The sequence below is a fragment of the Dromiciops gliroides genome, chromosome 5 (genome assembly GCF_019393635.1).
Source record: "Dromiciops gliroides isolate mDroGli1 chromosome 5, mDroGli1.pri, whole genome shotgun sequence".
NCBI lineage: Eukaryota > Metazoa > Chordata > Mammalia > Microbiotheria > Microbiotheriidae > Dromiciops > Dromiciops gliroides.
In genome coordinates this window covers 300,921,878-300,939,257 of record NC_057865.1, presented here as the reverse complement: position 1 = coordinate 300,939,257, position 17,380 = coordinate 300,921,878, and the positions used below count along the sequence as shown (strand labels likewise).

Sequence of the window (17,380 nt, the reverse complement as noted above, 5' to 3'; positions counted from 1 at the left end):
AGCAGGGGGTGGCACCCTGGTTCTCACACTGCCCCGTGCTTCATGAAGAAACATCATTTCCTTACATGGAGCAGTAACATCACAGATACTTATGACTAACAAAGTAAAGGGAATGAAAAGGGAGAAAAGACATTGAGCGACTCGTTAACAGAGGCTAATGGGGGCACTCCCCTTTAGCAGGTGGACATTATAAACAGTGTGTGCAGTGGGGAAAAGGAAAACAGGAGAATGCCCCTTTAAGTCTTCGGAAGTCTTTTCTCAGATGATTGCTGGGATGTCCTCGGGGTGTGGGTGTGGAATGAAAGTCTTTCAGGTGTGGCTGCTCATGTTGACTAACAAGCCTCAGCTGTAGAGTTCCAGCGTGATTGTAAAATCTCTCAGGTGTTTCAGACACTGGTAATCAGACAGAAAGTTTCCTACAAAATTGATCTTAACACAACTTTAAATAGCTTTGTCAGTAACCAAATCAAACAATGAGACTTCTCAAAAACATGTCTAAGGAAATTCAGAATCTTTTAGAGATTTTACAATTATTGTCCAGTTGTTACACATGAAACATATAGCATCTGGACGCTAGTCACATGCTTTCTTCGGGGGGGGGGGGTGGTGGTGGTGGTGGTGGTGGTGGTGGTGGTGGTGGTGGTGGTGGTGGTGGAATCGCCCTGGTTCTCACAATGTCTTTCTCAGCACGGGGTGGCACCCTGATTCTCACAGCCTCCTCTTACTAGGGTTGAAAAGCTTTGGGGATGGGGGCAGCTAGGTAGCACAGTGGATAAAGCCCCGGCCCTGGAGTCAGGAGGACCTGAGTTCAAATCTGGCCTCAGACATTTGACACTTACTAGCTGTGTGACCCTGGGTAAGTCACTTAACCCTCATTGCCCCACCAAAAAAAAAAAAAAAAGGAAAGAAAAGAAAAGCTTTGGGGATGGCTCTGGAAGCCTGGACCAGCTCAGGGAGTTTCATCACCAGCTAATCACCCAGTAAGAGATGAATATTATTGACCAGAGAGTTATAGACTATCAGTGCTAGAAAGCACCTGAGAGATCATCTAATCTACCTGGCTCCTTTTCTAGATAAGGAAACTGAGGCTTAGCCAGGTAACATAGTAGTGCTTGGTACTCGATACCTGGTTGTCTGATTTCAAGGCTGATGTCCAAAGCAGGGTCAGTGAAGAGAGTATTTCCACCAAGAAAAGCATGAACTAAAGAGTTATTTTGGACTGGTTGAATTTTTGGCTAGCACTAATATTTATAATTCACATGGACATGATTGTATTTTGTCACCATTCAGTATGACAGATACACATGAAGCCCCTTTTGTATACAGAGCTTTAAGTGCCCAGCAATATGGAGACTGAATAAGATAGAGGCCCTGCCCTCCAAATGCTCACAGTTGGTGCTTACTGGAGAAAACCCTTGTACACAACTGAACATATTACCAAATGGCAGGAGGGAGTGGAGTAGAAAGGGCAGCATTGGGCAACTGGTTAGATTTGTGCTGTGTGTGTGTGTGTGTGTGTGTGTGTGCTTGTTAACTCTCCCATTATAATGGAGGCCCCCTGAGGACAGACCCTGCCCAGGACAGGTGGCGGCTGATTCTGTATCTTGTTTTTCTTTCATAGCCAACTCCTAGATAGGGCTGTCTCTCCCATGGCCTTTATTTCTTCAGTTCCTGCCCTTCCATGGATTCATCCAACATACCTTCTCTTGCAGACAGTATGCTTGACACCAGGGCTACAGACACAGCCCAAAGCCATCCCTGCCCTTGGGCATCTCCTGTTCTCTTTGTGCCCCCATCCTTCCTAGGGGAGGGGGGAAGACCGAAGGGTGTCCTACAGATTGGGACAGAGCAAAGTGACGGTGGAGGTGATGAACGAGCCAGCGAGCCAAGAGACACAGAAAAAGACAGGATGGCAACCAAGAGAGAATAGAATCCCATGAGCCGGGAGGACAGACTTTCCTGGGGCATGAGATGGCATCCGCGTGCAAGCCTGCCCAAACCCCCCAAGGAAGAGCACCAAAGAAAGGCCACTGGCCAGTGCTTCTGGAGAGTGGTGGTGACCTGGGAGAGAGCCGATGCAGGCCAGGGCAGGGTCAGAAGCCAGCCTAGGAAGGAATGATTCTTTATGTGTCTTCAGAGACAAGGAATCCTTGAAGCCACCACCCACTGGCCACGTGGTTTGGAATAAGTCCTTTCTCAGGGCTTCTGTTCCCGTGAGAGGCGTCACAACCTCCTTTCATCTCTCTAGTTTTAGAGTAAAGGTGGTGAGTGAGATTTATGTAAACTGAGAAACAGAAAAAAGAAGTGGGGATCATGAGCCAGATTTCAGAGTGTTCTACCACACACTGGTCCCCAGAAGAATGGGGTCATGCTCCGAGATAGAGGCTGAGCAGAGGAACAGCTCAGACACCCACCACACACAGAAGCAAATGAACATGCTCATCCAGCATTTGACAACTCTGGTGCTCCCATTACTGGGTGCAGCGATTTCTGGGAGAGCGGGACCTCAGTTTTGGCCACAGGCCAAGCTCCAAATGAATACACAGTGTAGATGTCAGATAACCTTGTAAGTCAAGTCAACAAGCAAGGAAGAAATAGCCTTTCAGATCTGTGGCCGTGGAAGAATTCATGACCAAGGACTGGGGGGGGGGCACACAGAAAAAGACAGAGACAGAGAATTTCATCAGGTAGAGGGACAATTTGAATGAAGTGAAATTGAAAAAGGCGTTCTCACACGTGTCTCATGTAGTAAAAGTTAGAAGGGAGACAGAAAACTGGCAAAAACACTCCTGACAGCAAGTTTTTCTGATAAAGGTTTCATTTCTAATATATAATAACCTGATACAAATTTATAAGAAGAGGTCTTTCCCAGGTGACAGATGATGAAAGTTATGAACAGTTTCCAAAGGAAGAAATACAAGCTATTCACAACCATCTTAAAGGAAAAGCCTCCAAATCAGTAATAACTAGCGAAATCGAAATTAAAGCAAGTCTGAGGTTCCATCTCATACCCATCAGCTGGGCAGAAGTGACAGCGGGCATGCTGTCTAGCCGTTGGCCCCCAGAGTTACTGAACCGTAGCACGGATGCATCTTTTGACCATGTGATGCTGCTCCTAGACCTGTGTCCTTTAGAGATCACAGGATGAGGAAGAGGACCAATAAGAACAGTGATATTTACAGCAGTCCTTTCTCTGTTAGCCCCAAGCCGGAAACTGAGGGGGTGCCCGCCTATCGGGGAGTGGCTGAACAAATCATGGCAAGGGGAGGTAGTGGGATGTTACTGTGCCATAGAAGGATGCAATGGGTTGGGAGGATCTCTACAAACTGATGCAAAGGAAGTCGCAGAAGGAGAACAATTTATACTGTGACAGCAACAACGTGAAGAAATAGAACTTTGAAGGAGCCGAGGCCTTGGATCAGTGCGATGACCCACCACAATTTAAAGGAAGGGCTAAAGAGGAAGCATGCTTCCCACCTCCTGCCAGACAAGGGATGAATGAAAATGCCCAGTGAGAGAGTGTTGGACACAGCCGGTGCAGAAATTTGTTTTGCTGGACGATCCATATTTGTTATCCGGGTTTCATTTTCAGTTTATTTTTTACTTTTTATTTGGGGGATAGGGGAAGTTGGAGGATGGGTAATGAATGCATCTAAATATTTTTTTTTTTGGTGGGGCAATGAGGGTTAAGTGACTTGCCCAGGGTCACACAGCTGGTAAGTGGCAAGTGTCTGAAACTGGATTTGAACTCAGGTCTTCCTGAATCCAGCACCACCTAGCTGCCCTCCCTTTGACAGCCAGTCTGTTACCGAGCATTTATGGAGCACCTGCTATATGCCTGGCCCTGTGTTAAGTGCTGGGCTTACAAAGTAAGAGCAAAAGTAGTGCCTGCCCTCAGAGACAGCTTGTGTCTAGTCACAGGGTGAAGGTTCCTGCTGAAGGGTTAAAGTCCAGGGCTTTGCACTGTGCCTGGCACATGGTGGGCACCACTCCCTTGCTTCTGCCTCAGTGTCCTAGGCTTCTTTCCAGACTCTGCCCAAGTCTCACCTCCTGCAGGAAGCCTTTCTCCAGCCTCCAGACAGCTTGTGCATGCCTGGTGATTAGAGTGGCAAATCCCTGAGGCCAGGCACTGGTTTGTGTCTTGGTATCTCCAGCCCTCAGCCCACTGCCTGGCACAGAGCATGTGTTTAATGCTTGCTTGGGGCTATGACCAGGCAAGCCCAGTGGGTCCTCCAGTGCCCCTGCTTTTCTTCAGCTCTATGTTGAGCTTCTTCTAACCTTTGGTTGCAGCCTCTGTCCAGCAGGTAGTAGAGGTGTTTGAGAGGGTGGGCCCTTCTCCTGATGCCTCTGGGTCATCGTGCTCTGCCCATTCTTCTGCTCATTTCTGGCTCCTCCCTCACTCTGACCATCCAGCCCCTTTCCAGTTTGCTGCTTCTCACTGGTGTGAGGGCTCGTCCAGCCCGAGTGTGGGCCTGCGCAGGAGGCTCGAGCTACAGAGCCACGTCCATCCATTGCCAGCTCTCTTGACTTACCCTCTTGTCCCTGGGATGGAGTTTCAGGAGGTCTAATTCCTTACTAACAAGCAATTGTTTTCTGCTGGGCAGGACCTAAGCGACAGAAGACACGGGTTCTAATCCTGGTTTGGCTCCTGCTCTTCCTGCTAATGGGGCCACTCCACCCCTCTGGAGCAGGGTTTGTCCTCCATACATGGGGGAGGAGACTGTGTGTCCTGCCTGCCAGTGAAGGGCCTTGGGAGGGAAGGACTTGGCACATCTGAAGTGTTAGATGACTGTTCTGGGCATGGATCCTTTCTCTTCCCTCACCCGTAGGATTCATGGGGATGCAGCCCCTGCCAGGATTTTCCCTGAAGTTCTGACCTCTCCATCACAAGGCCTGGCTTCAGATCCCACCTCCAGCACTTACTCTGTGGCCACATCAAAAGAAAACCTGTTTGTGTGCCCTGATCATCCCTTGTGTGCATGCGTGGACATTTGTGTGGGAGAGAACACGTGGGTCATTATAAAACACGCACAATTTGGGGTCAGGTGTAATCATCTGATTCTAACATTAGAAATGGTTCAGAGGACAGAGCGGCCAATCACTAAGTGCTCTTTCATTTTTCCTCTAGTTGCAGCAGGATCCTGGAGGGGCTTTTGTTCTCTGGTGCAGAAATGCGGGGTGGAGAATTCTGTGGGTTTGTGTTTCAATAAAACTTTTATTTCCTGAATAGCATCTTGCCCTCAATATGACTTTGGTTAAGCTCCTAGCCTAATAAGGGCTGAAAAATGGGTGAGTTCTTGGAGCTGATTGAGGTCCTTGTAGCTTCTGAGAAGTCTGACTGAGCTTGTGGTTGTTTGAGACCAAAGTAGAAAGAGTGACTTTGCTGCCTGTCCCCGGGGTGGACCCGTCTGCTGGCAGAGCCATTGCTACTGGCCGTTGTGGTGAGATTTTGGACAGAGGCATAGACGCCGTGTGAGAGGTAGTCATCTTGTGATATGCAGTCAGTAGGAGGGTTGTCCCGTGATGATGAGGCTGCTGCAGATGGCTGACGCTCACGTGGGGAGTCACCGTGCACCATGGCCTTCTGGGATACTCTCGCATGGGAGCCTGAGACCAGCTGGGTGGCACACATGGGCAGGCCAAGATTTCGAATCCTTATTTTACCAGAGAGGAGAATGATACAGTACAGGAGAAACAAACCTGAGTGAAGGCCAGTCATGGCCACAGGACTGGGTCTGCTCCTGGGCTTCTGACTCAAAGTATGGGCTCTGTCCACAGCCCTCAGGCTGCCCCCAAACAGGGCCGAGGCTCCCAACAGACTTTGCACAGCAGGAGTCACTGTTGGGGAAAAAGGGAAGAGGGGAATTTATGTGCTTGCTTAAGGAGTGATGAATAATTACTTCCTCACACTTGTATATCTGTATCTGCTAATTGAGATGAGCAGCGAGATGTGGTTGAGTCAGACCCATTTCCAGGGTCCACTTGAATGCATTCCTCATTTCCCCTCTTGGTCTGTTTATTCTGTTTCAGATTTTTGAAAGAATCCTGTTTATCTGGGCCATCCGTCACCCCGCCAGTGGCTACGTTCAGGGAATCAATGACCTCGTCACCCCATTCTTCGTGGTCTTCGTTTGTGAACACATAGGTAAGCTCGCGTTGCCTCCAGCGTTGCCTCCAGCTCGGGAGCAGGCTTGGCTTCCTTGGGTGGTGGCTCTCAGCTCAGCGACTCCTGATGGCTCAGTGGGTTTTGGGGGGCGGGGTTGGGTTGTTCCAGACCCAGATGTGCAGTAAGTTTTTGCAGATGTTTCTTCCAGCGACACTACTGGGGACGGAGAGCTGATGGTGTCATTTCTGGTAACAGTGGTCCAGGAGCTGAGTTCTGTCTTCTTCAGTGCAAATAGATGAGATTTAGGGGCCGGAGAGATTTCTAAAATACCTCTTCAAGCGCGGACGATTCTCTGCCCTTGGCTCAGCAGCTTTCTCAGCTCTGTAGCTGACCTCCTTTGTAACGTTAGTTATTGCTGGAAACCCCACCTCCTGCGAGCCGCCAGCAATGGTGACTGGTTCCCTCTCAGGCCCCTACCTGAAGGACCTGGAGCTCCTGGGCTGGTCATTCGACTCGCTTGACCTTTGCTGGCACGGGGGCCGTTGGTACTTGAACTTTGGGGCAGCGACCTAACGTTGCCTACTTGGATGCAGGCTTTTGTTTAACCCTCTTCGGAGGCCTCTGCACCAAATCTGGCACTTCAACATTTAAATTTAAGACGGGAATCGATGTGCCCCAACTGCCCCCTCCTGCTGATGCTCTTCCATGGAAATTCCTCCCTAGGGGCGGGGGATGCAAGTGTGGTTGTGCTCTCGTTGTTTTACCAGTTTGATTTCCGTGTGGCGTCCAGTTGTCGTTCCTGTCATAAACCAGATTGATTACATTTAATAGAGGACAGATTCCCCTCGAGTGGCTGGAATCCTCTTCCCTGCACCACCTCTCACTTTGTTTCCACTCCTTGCTTCCTCGGAGGAGGGCTTTTCATTGCTAGGCAACTAATGAGAACCACTGCTGCTTTCTCCCTCATCATCTCTTAAGTAGGGTAGAGGCTACTCCTGAGAGCCTCTGCACTTTCTGCAGCTCGCTCCCTCGTTTGACAGATAATGAAAATGTTCTTAACGATCTAGACCAGTAGGATCTCTGTTGGTAGACTTTGGAGTTGTTAATTGAAATAAGAAATTCAGCTGAGATGTGATTAGAGAATTGATATTCCATGTTAAATAGACCATTTAATTAATGTGGTAAATAAGTCGGTCTTAACTACTTTACCACCAACTTACATTGCAAGACCCAAGTGGTCGTTAATGCCCTGCCTGGATCTCGGCAGGATGGGACCGGGAGCACATGACTGTGTTACTAATTGTCCAGCAGAAGAAAAGAATTGAGACGATACAATGGACATTCTATGAGATGGGTTTTCTGATTTGCCTTAAATGGCTTCTTGTCCCCTCTGCGTGTGGGTGGATTGCATTATTCAGAACCAAGTGAAATGTATGTAGGTAGCGTTTTTTAAAATCTGTATAAAATACATTAGTCTCTCCACTAGGTGACTGATTTCTTACGATGGATGGCTTTCCCATCTTGACCTTGGCTTTCTGCAGAGCTGCATGTTCTCATATGTGAATGATAGCTGAGAAAGTGAATTCTGTCTTTCATTATGCTGTTCAGTTTTCTCGTTTGTCCAAATGGACGGGGATAAGACTCGCTTGTCTTCCTGTACTTTGCTAACTTCATCTCCATGCCTTGCTGGATCTCTTTCCAGTAAGCTTCAGCTATTCAGAATGCATGAGGAAGGTGGTATTTTGGATAGCTGAATTTTCAGGATACTGAGGCCTAGTCAAGGCAGCCATGAGGCGTTGGGAGTAGTTGTGGCTTTGGAGCAGAGACCTGTCTTGGCTTGTCACTAGTGGGTGACCTCAGGCATGTCATGGATCCATTCCTGCCTCAGTGGGAAAGAACAAACGCCACTGAACTCTAGTAAATGTTGCACGGTTCTTCCTTTGTCCTCTCTTTGAATTTCAGATTTCATTCTGTGGGAGAACAGGCCTACAAAGGGCAGGAAATAAGGCTGACGGTAGACTGCCTCCAAGGAAGCCGACATCTGAATCAATCCATGGTTTGGTTCATTTTTGACGTCTTGTGTTTTATTTTCTCATTTTATCCCCAAAATGTCATTCAGCAAGATTCAAATTAATTTAGGTTTTGTAGTAGTTCTTGAAGTTGGTGACAGAGCCACTGAGGGGTCCCAGATGTTGCAACCTGTCCACCTGTCATGATGAATAGGAGGGCGGAGTAGATGTTGAAGATGCTGAGGCTCATCCGACCAATAGAGCTCCCCTCTCCCACCGATCCACGGGAACCGAGGGCCCTTATGGGAGCCTCCAGTGCCTTTGGAGCTCTGGTCTGGAGCCCTTGGGAAGCGCTGGAGGCACCACTGGTGTGACAGTGTTTTCTCAGGCAGAATGGAGGAGAAAAAGGAAGGTGAAGTAAGTGTGGGACGGCAGGCGGCATCACTGAAGAGAATGTGACCTTGTGGCCTGGGGCACTAGAATGAGGGCAGAAGATAGAAGGCCAGCGCCCCTTCACTAGGACCTGGGATGATGTGTTTCCTCTCAGGCTTGGGAACCACACCAAGAGGGCTTCCTGCTGAGCCTCGAGGGGGAGAGAGAGAAATGCCTTGATCCAGGCTAGCTGTGGGCAAGTGAGAGGAGTGGAGAAGACTGCCCAGCATTCACTGCAGAGAGTAACCGGGAAGGAAGCTTGGTAACACACCTGGGCCTCCAGTTTTGGCACACCAGGGCACAGAGCGTAGTTAATACAATGAAATAGCAATCTTCACATAAGGCAGTGACGGTGATGCCACTGGCGTCACCCGAAGGCGGGGGAGCTCCAGGGAGCTGCCTCAGCCAGTGCCAGTAAATGGGTGTTACTGGGAGGCCGAGCTGACCTCCAAGCAGGTGCTTCTTCTGGAGGGCTTTTGTGAGCTAGCGAGCTGCCTGTCTTTGGCCATGCTCAGGCAGACATAAGATGAGCCTGGTTAGGGTATCACAGTGAGGCTTCCCGGGTTGGGTGCTGGGTTGGAGGATTTTGGTAACCTACCTACCACCCCCCCCCCTCGCAGGGCAATGAGGGTTAAGTGACTTGCCCAGGGTCACACAGCTAGTAAAGGTGTCAAGTGTCTGAGGCTGGATTGGAACTCAGGTCCTCCTGAATCCAGGGTCAGTGCTTTATCCACTGTGCCACCTAGCTGCCCCTGGTAATCTCTTCTAACCTGTTTAGTTCTGTGCTCTCTTGTAGCATTTTGCTGGAAAAGGAATGAGAGGACACTTGAGACAACCCTAATTGGCTTAACGTCCCACAGTGGCAGTTCCAGAATCTCTTTGATGAGCACCAACACGGTTTTGGATGGAAAAGCAAGAAACATTTTAGCAGAGGGCCGTTTTCTTGGTGGAAATGGAGGACCCATTTTGACTAGTTCTCCAGGGCAAGTGGCTGCTAGTGTCTTTCATGGGGTGTCTGCCTCAGACTCTACTTTGAAGGGATCCCTATGGAATGTGACGTTTGAGCCTCTGCCTTGAAGCAGCTCTAATTGATACCAGGTTGTGTCTGGGATTTTTTTTTTCTTAATAGTAAGTTACTTTTAAAGGTGAATATGGAAAATGGTTGGAATGGGCCCTGTCTCTGGCCTAATACTGAAGAAATATTTGTCTTCATATTCTGGTCAGTCAGTCATTGGCCTAAAATAGATTTTTTCCTGAGAGGAGTATCTTGGCCTTCGGTCAGTGAAGAGGGGCATCCTGTGGAGTGCTGTGGGAGGTGAGTCAACCCACCTGCGCTGTAGGGACCAAGGACAGCTCCGGCTGAGCTGAAGCTCATGGACTTGCAGAGGCCGTAAATTAGACAGGGAAGGAGGGACAAGCTCTAAGGTGATCAACTTGATAAATGAGACTTTTCTAAAGCTTTTCTTGTAACTGTCTGTGTTTGCTCTTCATTCATTTCCTCTCTGATGGAGAAGATGTTCCCATTGTTTGCTTTTTCTGTCCTAGTGACAGAGAAGATTCTCTTGTCCATGAAAGCATTATGCATGTTTTGGGAAAGAGGACATTTGGTGCACTTAGGCTGGAAGTTTAACATGCCGTGATCATCTGTGCAGTGGGCAGCCAGTCTCTTCATTAGACAGTGGGAGCAGGCCTGCATTTACCTTTGCTCCTAGTCTTCCTTAGCATCTCATTTTTGTTTATCATCTCTTTGGATGAGCACCTAAAATAGTCTCCAAGATTAACCCCCTCCTCAAGCAAAGCTGGAATGTAAAGGCTGATCTGGCTGAGAAATTTGGCCATTTCAGCAGATTCATGAAGCCCATATCAGCTCGAAGGAAGGACCTGTCTTGGATTGGGCATCTGGAGGAACCCCAGCCCAACCCAACGGTTCTTGCCCTCAGTGAGCTTCCCTTCTGTTGGGAGAGTGTCTGTATACAGAAACAATTCCAAGGCAAAGTAAATGGAGGAGGGAGAGCCTGTAAAAAATGGCAGGGTCCACAAAGGCTTTGCATGGGAGAGGACGCCCACACTTGGCCTTGAAGGCAGCAGGGATTCTGAGAGGAGGTGCCAGGGCCATCCAAGCACGAGAAGCCTACTTGGGAGGCCAATTAAGAGCCCTCCAGTGTGGGAGATGAGCGTCAAAATTTGGGAATAGCTATAAGGGGAGTGGCGTGGGTCGAGGCTGAGAGGGCAGGGAGAGGGCAGACTGTGAGGGGGGCGTGTTTATAGGGGCACTGAGGAAACACAGCAGGGAGATAGGTCAGAGCTGTGCTTCAGCTAGAACCCTTTGGGTGCCCTGTCCAAGGGAGAGGTGCTAACGAGCTGACCTCTAGACAGCCCTTGAGTGGAGAGAGAGAGAGCTGGATGGTAGAAACAGTGAGATGTGGTCACACCTGCAGCACCACTGGAATGGGGCTGTCCTCACTGGACACCAAGCTGGCTTTGTGGGTGAAGATCACCTATAGCACAGAGGGGCATACGGCACCGGGAAAAGGTGCCGCATTTTACATCGGGGGGCCTGGGTTCACATGTCATCTCAGCTGGAGAGCCTGGCGAGATCTGCTGGGGCCAGATGGTTGAGCTTCATCTCCTGCATCATTCTCATCTCTTTTCTTCCTGAGTGCATGTTTCTCTGGGAATTTGGATGGTGGAGGTATTGAAGAGTCTCAGGTATTGGAGAGAGCCGTAGCAGTTGTCTCAGTCAGAATTCACTGTGCCATCCTGAATCCCCTGCAGAGCGCCCCCTCAGAAGGGGGCGTCAAGGCCTCCAGAAAGGAGACACTCGCTCTTTTAAAAAAACATTAAAATCAAATCCTTGATCAGTCTAATTCTTGTGTCACCTCCTGTTGGAATGATCTCCCACGCCACATGCCTTGATGCCCGAGAAGTACTTGACTGTCACATAGAAGAAACAGGAGGGGAAAACCCCCAGGTCAGCAGTACTCAGCAAAGCTTCGATCACACGTGACATGCTGTGTAAGGTCTCACCCTGCCCCCGTGATCCCTGCCTCTGAGGAGAAGGAATGGAGCTCTGGGGACATCCTGTGCGAGCATGGTTCTCATGTTGGGCTCGGGGATTCCCCTTCTCTGCCATTCCCCCATCTCCACCGTGATCCTGTCCTTTCTTCATTGTTTAAATAGCTCATAAGGCTCCACCCAAGCCCCTTCACTCTGCCTCCCAAAGGCGTCAAGCTCTCTTCTACTTTGTGTGGTTTAGAAAACTTAGTTTTGTGTGTTATTCACTTGTTAAGAATGCCTTGGTGCTTTTCAGAGGGAGAGGGATTAAAGAAGAACAGTCTGACCCAAAGTGATGGAGAATCTCATGCAGTTTTTGGTCCCTTTTCAGAACTTCTGGGGGCACAGTCTGGAGGCTGTTTGGATGTGTTATGAACATCATGCATCTATGTTCTCTCTTTAATAATGAGAATTGAATAGTTTGCAAGAAGGAGTTAAGGTCCATAAATATTAAACAGCTTTTTTGGATGCAGAAATGGCCCAAGAAATCCTTCAGAATATAATGTATACAGCATATGTCAATTAGAAAGAAAGATGACTCGAGCCGGGCTTTGGAGTCCACCAAGACTTATCTTAGCAATCTCTTCCTGCCGTGTATCTCCCCATAACCCTTAGACTGCCGGCTTCTCGAAGGTGTCCTTGCTGAGAAAATGGACTATTTATTACTTTGCTCTTCTAAGTGCATGCGTGTCCTAAATAGAGATAAAAAATCAATTTAATTACTTAGGAAATTCTTCCTTTAGGGTGAATGAATTACTAGGAAAAATGAATTGTTTGTCAAAGATAACTTTGTTTCAGAGTTGTAGATGAGGACAAATGAATTTCTTCATGAGGTATAGGAGCTGGCTGGTCTGTGAGAATAGAGAGAGACTTCACTGAAAGGTACATTCACCACATCTGGGCAGATGTTGGGCCATGGGAACTGGTTGAGGAATGGAGTAGGAGTCAAGGGGGCAGCAGGAGAAAGGGCTGGTCTAGGCTGGAGCCCTTCTGCAGGTGTCAGTCTAAGAACTCTGAAGCAGAGAAAACTCATGACAGTGAATGAATGATGAGGAGAGAGGTGTGCTCTGGAATGAGGGGGCCATGTGGCCGGCCTTGGTCTCACTGCTCTGGGGTCTCCAGAGCTGGGCCTAATTTAGGGGCCCCATCTTCCTGAGGTGGAGAAGAACTGGCTGAAGCCCCGGGCTGGAAGGCAATGAAAAAGGCTGTGTGGAAATTTATTTTGATTTGGGGACCCTATCTTTAGGCTGAGATTAGAAAGCCTTAGACCCTCAGGGTCTCTGCCCCTCCTCCTCAGCTTCAGCTGAGCCAAAAAGCCCCGTGGGCTGTACAAAACGCCAGGTCAGACAGCTGGGGGGGAAAAAGCCCCAGCTCCCTCTCACCTGAGCAGAGGAATCCGAGAGATGCTGGGCTCTGGCGTGGCCTGTGCTGGGGCCTGTGCTGGGGCCTGTGCTGGGGCCTGTGCTGGGGCCTGTGCTGGGGCCTGTGCTGGGGCCTGTGCTGGGGCCTGTGCTGGGGCCTGTGCTGGGGCCTGTGCTGGGGCCTGTGCGGCTTGAGCACAGCTCCCTCCCCCCCACCAGCTGAAGCCCTGACTGGCGGATTAGCTTGGTGTGGGGGCGCAGGAAGCCCCGAGATTTGAGTGGAGAGAAGAAAAGGTATATATAGACCTGGGAGTTAGACAGCAGGTTCGGGTTCGGTTCGGACAAGGAGACGGGGCTGAGAAGAGGTCAAGAGGGTGGCTGACGAGATTAGAAAGGAGAGACAGGGGGATGAGATGAACAGCAACGCAGGACTAGGAGCAAAGGCGGGAGAAGACAGAACAGGAAGCAGTGGAGAGCACAGAAGTGGTCTGCCCTGGGTACAGATTGGAGAAAGTGAAGATTAAGAGTTCGAAGAAAGGAGCTGAGCAGGGAAAGTACATACCCTGAGGCAAGAGGTGACTAAGGCCCTTTTTGTATTCAAGAAGTTCCAAAGAGACCCAGTGGAAAGAGAAGTGCCGCAATGCAGTCAGGTTGTACATTTTATTTCCCTGTATTCTTTTTTTTTTCTTTAATTTTTGTTGTTGTTGTTGTTTGTTTGTTTTGCGGGGCAATGGGGGTTAAGTGACTTGCCCAGGGTCACACAGCCAGTAAGTGTCAAGTGTCTGAGGCTGGATTTGAACTCAGGTCCTCCTGAATCCAGGGCTGGCGCTTTATCCACTGCGCCACCTAGCCCCCCCAATTTCCCTGTATTCTTAATTTTCAATAGTATCTCATAAATAAACTCTGCTTTGATTATTTAGTTAAGAGGCTTCTTAATCCTGTGCTTATCAATTTGGGAGTAGAGCAGTGTGGCGGAACTTTATAAACGGCCCACATTAAATGAACAGCAGTCAGATAGCCGAACAGTCAAAGGTCCCCAGATTAGTCCTCCAGTCAGATTAGCCCCAAAATTGGGCTGGTCTTCAAAAATATTTTTACATTTGAATGGCAACCGCGGCAGGACTTATGGCCCAATTATAATTTCTCTAAACCTATAGCTTTTCACAAGTACAGTTGTTATAATTTTCCCAGGTTAGTTAGAGTTATTCATAATTAATTTTTTACAGCTGGTTCCCTCCTCTTGGCACCAGTTTTGGGTCCCTACTGAGGATCCAGAGGGCAAAAGCCCCAAACTCAAACCAACCCCCCAATCCGAGCAGAGACTTGGGAGGCATGGAGCTGTCACGTGGGGAAGGTGCTTGTTTGCTGAGGCCAGAAAGGGTTTTAATGGAAAAGTGGAAAACAAACGAACCCTTTCTGTCCTCAGCTTTTCGGTCCATTTTATTTTGCAGGAAGCAATTATTTGATACTGATTGAATGCATTTAAAAGTCTTTGAACCTTTAAATATGTTGTTATTGGCAATTAAAGGCTTTTTACTCCTTGGTTTTGAATTTGTCAGAGGTTGGCTGGATGCTTTGTCTCAAAAAGGTATTTGCAGAATGAAGAAACTGTCTTTTTTTTGTTTCTGCTTTTATTTTTTAAAGAAAAGACTGTATTCAGGGAAGGGTGGATGGGAGAATTCGATTTGTTTTCTAGTTAACAAAAGCTGAGAGTGAGTAGGATGACTTTTCTTTTGAGGTAGAGAATAAAAATCCCATATGATGGATTGTTTTAATTTCTCTTGAATTGGACTTGCGGGGAATGAGAAGATAGAATTTGGAATTGAGGAACTTAACCTTTCCACTTTGTCGATTATCACACCTTTAAGAATGAAGAGATGTCCGATTTGATGTGGACCTTTAATAAGAGAATTGTTGAATTTCCAGCATCAAGTGCATTTGTGCATTACATTTACAGCACATACTCTGTGTACAATGCATGTGAATCAGTCAGTCAGTCAGTAAGGGATTGTGAAGCACCTACCATATACTAGGTACTGGGGATACAGATAGAGAGAAGGAAACTTGCCTGCAAGGAGCTGACATTGGGGGTAAGGCAAGGTAGATATCATTATGCATGTATATGTGTGCTTGTGTCATGTGATTTTTGTTGTTTGTTTTTTGGGGGGCAGGGCAATGAGGATTAAGTGACTTGCCCAGGGTCACACAGCTAGTGTCAGGTGTCTGAAGCCGAATTTGAATTCAGGTCCTCCTGAATCCAGGGCCAGTGCTGTATCCACTGCGCCACCTAGCTGCCGCTCGTGTCATGTAATGTTAAATATATGTAAGTATGCATGGACTAAATACCAAGTAACGGTACAAATCTAGACAGAGTAGTTAAATACAAGGTATTTGGGGGGACTTCCTGTGGAAGGTGGTGTTTGCGCTGCTAGACTCTGAGGCTGAGGTTAAGTGGGGGACATCCAAGACAAACAAGGTGATGAGACATGGAACAAGTAAGGGGCATCACCTTGTCAGATATACTCGATCAGTCTGCTTAATCTAGGTGAGAGGCGATGAGCAGAACTAATGGGGGTGGTGTATGGGGGGGGGAGAGGAGAAGGGATCAGGCACGGGAGATGTTGTGATAGTAGAAAGGGGGAGATTTGGCAGCTGATTGTGCTTTGAGGGTGAGGGAGGAGTCGTGGAAAATACTGTGATTATGAACCAGAGACGCTGGGGAAATGGAAGCTTTAGATGAGGGGAGGACTTTTGGGGAAAGTCAGCAAGTTCAGTTGTGTTGAATTTAAGATGTCTTTGGGACATCGGGTTTGAAATAGGCCACAGGCACTTGGTGATCTGGGATTGAGGCTGAGCAGAGACTAAGGCTGGGTCTATAACCTGGGGCTTATCCATGCATAGGGTACCCTCTGCCTCTCTGACTGGTGGGGGGGTGGGATGGAGAGCAAAGAGGCCTCCCAAAGCCTCCATTTATAGAGGGCTTTCCTACAGCTGCCCTTCTTTGGACTGGACTCTGTCAGCGCTCCTTGATGATACTGAGGTGAGGGGAGGAGAGAAGCCTCATTGTGAGAGGTGAAGTCTTAGGTTGGGACAGACGGGGAGGAGGAGCAATGGGGCTGCCTCAAGGAGGGAAGACAAAGGGTGGAGTTGCCTCTGTAGGGAGTGAGATAGGACAAAAAGGAGAGTGAGGTTGCAGTGAGGTTAGAGAGCAGGAATTTGGAGCGATCCCCATCAGCATGACTGTGAACCTTCTTCCAGCGCCATTCAGGGGCTTGGGAGTGGGGCCTGAGGAAGAAGACGGGGCTGTTCCCTGACTGAGGTTTGGTGGGAGTGATATGTGGTAAAAGGCTGGAGATAGGATAAGGGGGTAATGGAGTGGAATGTCCTGTGTTGGTGGGTGGAGGCTGGAGAACGAGGAAAGTGATGATGGAGCAGAGATCCTGAATGGCCCGGAAAGGGGTGAGGGGAGGGGAGGTCTCCAGGAGGGCTGAGAACATGCAGCTTAGGAATGGGGGGGGTGCTCGTTCACATCAGGCCCACAGATGCTAAGTTCCCACTGTATTGGACGCCTGTTTGCTGGACACTTATCTGTCTTTGAACAGGGCCTTCCTCAAACCTTCTCATGACCTGTGTGGGGGGAGAGGGAGGGAGCAGAGGCTGCCGAGGCCTGGGAACCACCTCCTGCTTGTGCAGGGCATTCGCCCACAATGACTCCAGCAGCCCAGCCTCTGGAGGGGCAGCCCACTCCTCTTGAGGACTAGCTTTGATTCTTAGGAAGTGTTTCCTTTGAGTCTCAGTCTGCCTCTGCCACTTTGCCCCTTTCCTCCAGTGCTCTGGGACCAAGCAGAGCAGGTCAAACCCTTCTCTCAGATGAGAGTCCCTCAAGGACTGAGACAGCTCCCCAAACCCCCATTTCTTTGGTTTCCTAGGCTGAGCACGGCCATTTCCTTCAGTCCTCCCTCCATGCCCCACATAGCAGCTTTGTCTCCCTCCTTTTGACTCCTTCTGTGCTGTGAGAACTCAATAGCTCCCCAGATTTCACAGAATCACAGTTGGAGATGACTCAATGACCGTTCAATTCAATCCATGTGTGGATAGAAAGATCCTTCATTGTGAGTCAGTGACCATCCATTCCCTTGGTCCAAGCTCCTCAATTTCTGGATGAGAAAATGGGCACCAGCCCCCCCTCCCCCCCGCCAACGTGGCAGCTGTCAGAACCAGGGTCAGGGCAGAGGGAGGGTCGAACCTCATGTGATCTCCTGGATGCTCTGCCCTTCTCACTTGCATTTTTCTTGGCTGCCATCTTCCCCTCCTTCCTCATACTAAGTATTCTTCTGTTGCCCCAATCCTGTACTTACAAAGTTGGCTTTTGGAATACAAATGCAGGGCTTTGCATTAGTTGACATTAGATTTCATTT

At 48.9% G+C, this 17,380-nt stretch overlaps 1 protein-coding gene across 1 annotated transcript in view; it reads left to right on the top strand.

Moving 5' to 3' along the window:
- Positions 1–17,380, top strand: part of TBC1D22A (TBC1 domain family member 22A) — a 268,885-nt gene that overhangs the window by 97,742 nt on the left and 153,763 nt on the right. The window contains exon 8 of the mRNA XM_043969133.1: positions 6,031–6,145. Coding sequence (XP_043825068.1) covers positions 6,031–6,145 — 115 coding nt within the window. The remainder of the gene's footprint in view (positions 1–6,030; positions 6,146–17,380) is intronic.